General features: G+C 39.9%; 1 protein-coding gene across 1 annotated transcript in view; it reads left to right on the top strand.

The window, feature by feature from the left end:
* SH2D4A (SH2 domain containing 4A) overlaps positions 1–1411 on the top strand; it is a 162742-nt gene extending 161331 nt beyond the window's left edge. The window contains exon 9 of the mRNA XM_082247811.1: positions 980–1411. Coding sequence (XP_082103937.1) covers positions 980–1072 — 93 coding nt within the window. The 3' untranslated portion in view covers positions 1073–1411. The remainder of the gene's footprint in view (positions 1–979) is intronic.
* The last annotated feature ends 2117 nt before the right edge of the window (positions 1412–3528 follow it).

Below are 3528 nucleotides of genomic sequence, written 5' to 3'. Positions count from 1 at the left end.
ACGTAACCCGCCAGCAGTACCCACTAGCAGTACCCGCCAGCAGCATTCACCAGCAGTACCCGCCAGTAGTACTAGTCAGCAATACCAGCCCTGGAGGACAGCCAGTTAGCAGCCACCAGCCATACCCGCCTGTGGGACAGCAGCAGCCAGCGATACCTGCAGGAACCCAATTCAATCCACTTAAAAAAAACAGAAGGGGATCCGCCCCCTTCTGTCTGTGCAGATCAGATTGGAGGGCTCATAGAGTAGAGCGGACTGTGTCCGTGTCTGCTCTGCATATGCTGACATGGACCTGTCATCTGATCTGCCCGCTACGCTCAATGTGACCCATGACCGGTTACCAAGACGCTAAAGTGGCGCTCGCTTCTCAAAAGGTTTATATATACACGAACACACACTTTTTTAATTTTTGAGATGGGGGGGGGGTGGTAATCTTGGGTAAGTTCCCACACTTTTTTCCCAGGACTTGGCCCCTGGCCCAATTTAAACATTTTCATTTAGGGTTGTACTCACTTTTGTTGCCAGCAGTGTAGACATGAATGGCTGTGTGTTGAGTAATTTTGAGGGGAAAGCCAATTTACACTGTTATACAAGCTGTACACTCACTACTTTACATTGTAGCAAAGTGCCATTTCTTCAGTGTTGTCACATGAAAAGATATAATAAAATATTTACAAAAATGTGAGGGTAGTACTCACTTCTGTGAGACTACTGTACATGTGTATGTATGCAATGTAAGTGTGTGTGTGACTAAAACAGAAAAACAGTACAGTGTTGCAGGTTTCCTTGTGTATAAGAACAGGTAGAGGCAGAATAAACTAATGCGCTTTCTAAAGTTTCCAATTAAAAACAGACTCCTGGTTTTAAATTAGGCAGGCAAAAGCTCAGCATTGTAGGGTGTACAATTATACTAATGTGCTATTGTAACACTGAGAAAAAAAGCTAGGTTTACTAATGCACACTTTTTTTTTTTTTACAGACTGAGCCCGTTACCTCATTGGGAAAGGAACTGCTAATGTACCCATGTGGACAACGTAGGAACTCCTGTGATTATAGTGACCTCATACCGTAAAGGACTGGGCCTGGACTTCTCATGACTAACTGCCTTGGGAACAAAATACTTGCTGCCGTTGTTATTAGCCAGTATACCAAGAAAATCATGGGATCATATATCCAGTGGTTCAATTCCAAAGGATACATAAATGACTGAAATAGATATATGGCTTTATCTTTCAATGCCATGGTTTGATAGCACCCAGACTATTCCTTGGACTTGTATATTGCTATGTTCAAACCCACACAACTAAAACAAAACAACTCAAGCTCTGGGTTTAAGTTATAGGAATGTGGTTTCATCAGTGCACTGTAATTAAAATATTTCTCATCAATAAAACCGAAATCTTTTACTAGAGTCTTAGTTACATTTTCTTCTTTGATTCTATATTCTATTCGCATATGAAATCAGATAATATCTTATTCATTATTTAACTGTGGTAGTGTTGGGATACCAGAGGAGATCTAGACCATTCCTTAAGGTTTGTGTTATACTAGGAAATCAGAGATCTAGACCATTGCTCGGTTATCAAGAAGCTCCATCTTTGGATGATCAATAGCCATTATATTATTCAATGGATAATTACCAAAACTTTCATTGGAAATTACTCGTTCACAAGACTAGGTAGTCTGATATCTACATTAATTTTTTCAAGTTTATGTAAACTCAAAAACTTTTTCAGCATGCTGCTTGGCACCATGCTGATTTACAAAAAAAGGTTTCTTAAGAAAAATACTATATGTATACATTTTTCTTAAGAAACCTTTTTTTTTTTGTAAATCTGTTGTAAAGTTTCTTACCTGGAGATCCTGCCAGTAAAAGCACTTGTAGTTGCCAGCTAACAACAAGCAACAGTGTTGTCAACCTGCCTGTGCCCTCTTTCAGTTGACCACTGGGCTATCTCATAGGCACAAAGGTAAACAACCAACTAAAGAAGCTTTGACAGCAGGCTAACAATACTGCTGTAAAGCACATTTCAAAAATACAAAAAAAAATTAGATTTTATGTACACTACAAGTAAAATAGATGCATCCACCATACTGCAACTTCAATGCGTTAAGTGCATTCAGATTGTAGAATGTACCCCATTTAGTTATTGTTTTCCTAGGAATGTTCTCATATTGGTTTCACAAAATACAAACCCAATTCCCAAAAAGTTGGGACACTACAAATTGTGAGTAAAAAAGGAATGGACTAATTTACATATCTCATAAACTTATATTTTATTCACATTATAATATAGATAACATATCAAATGTTGAAAGTGAGACATTTTGAAATGTCATGACAAATATTGGCTCATTTTGAATTTCATGAGAGCTACACATTCCAAAAAAGTTGGGACAGGTAGCAAAGTTAAATGTACATATAAGGAACAGCTGGAGCACCAATTTGCAACTTATTAGGTCAGTTGGCAACATGATGGGGTATTAAAAGAGCCTCTCAGAGTGGCAGTGTCTCTCAGAAGTCAAGATGGGCAGAGGATCACCAATTCCCCCAATGCTGCGGTGAAAAATAGTGGAGCAATATCAGAAAGGAGTTTCTCAGAGAAAAATTGCCAAGAGTTTGAAGTTATCATCATCTACAGTGCATAATATCATCCAAAGATTCAGAGAATCTGGAACAATCTCTGTGTGTAAGGGTCAAGGCCAAAAAACCATACTCCATGCTCGTGATCTTCGGGCCCTTAGACAGCACTGCATCACATACAGGAATGTTACTGGAAATCACAACATGGGCTCAGGAATACTTCTAGAAAACATTGTCGGTGAACACAATCCACCGTGCCACTCACTGTTGTTGGCTAAAACTCTATAGCCCAAAAAATAAGCCATATCTAAACATGATCCAGAAGCGCATGTGTTTTCTCTGGGACAAGGCTCATTTAAAAAGGGACTGTGGCAAAGTGGAAAACTGTTCTGTGGTCAGACGAATCAAAATTTGAAGTTCTTTTTGGAAAACTGGGAAGCCATGTCATCCGGACTAAAGAGGACAAGGACAACCCAAGTTGTTATCAGCGTTCAGTTCAGAAGCCTGCATCTCTGATGGTATGGGGTTGCATGAGTGCGTGTGGCATGGGCAGCTTACAAATCTGGAAAGGCACCATCAATGCTGAAAGGTATATCCAAGTTCTAGAACAACATATGCTCCCATCCAGACATCGTCTCTTTCAGGGAGGACCTTGCATTTTCCAACATAACAATGCCAGACCACATACTGCATCAATAACAACATCATGGCTGCGTAGAAGAAGGATCCGGGTACTGAAATGGCCAGCCTGCAGTCCAGATCTTTCACCCATAGAAAACATTTGGCGCATCATAAAGAGGAAGATGCGACAAAGAAGACCTAAGACAGTTGAGCAACTAAAAGCCTGTATTAGACAAGAATGGGACAACATTCCTATTCATAAACTTGAGCAATTTGTCTCCTCAGTCCTCAGATGTTTGCAGACTGTTATAAAAAGAAGAGGG

Source organism: Pelophylax lessonae, assembly GCF_965119305.1.
Source record: "Pelophylax lessonae genome assembly, chromosome: 1".
Taxonomy (NCBI): domain Eukaryota; kingdom Metazoa; phylum Chordata; class Amphibia; order Anura; family Ranidae; genus Pelophylax; species Pelophylax lessonae.
Note: the sequence above shows the minus strand (reverse complement) of the source record. Positions and strands in the feature narration are given on the sequence as shown.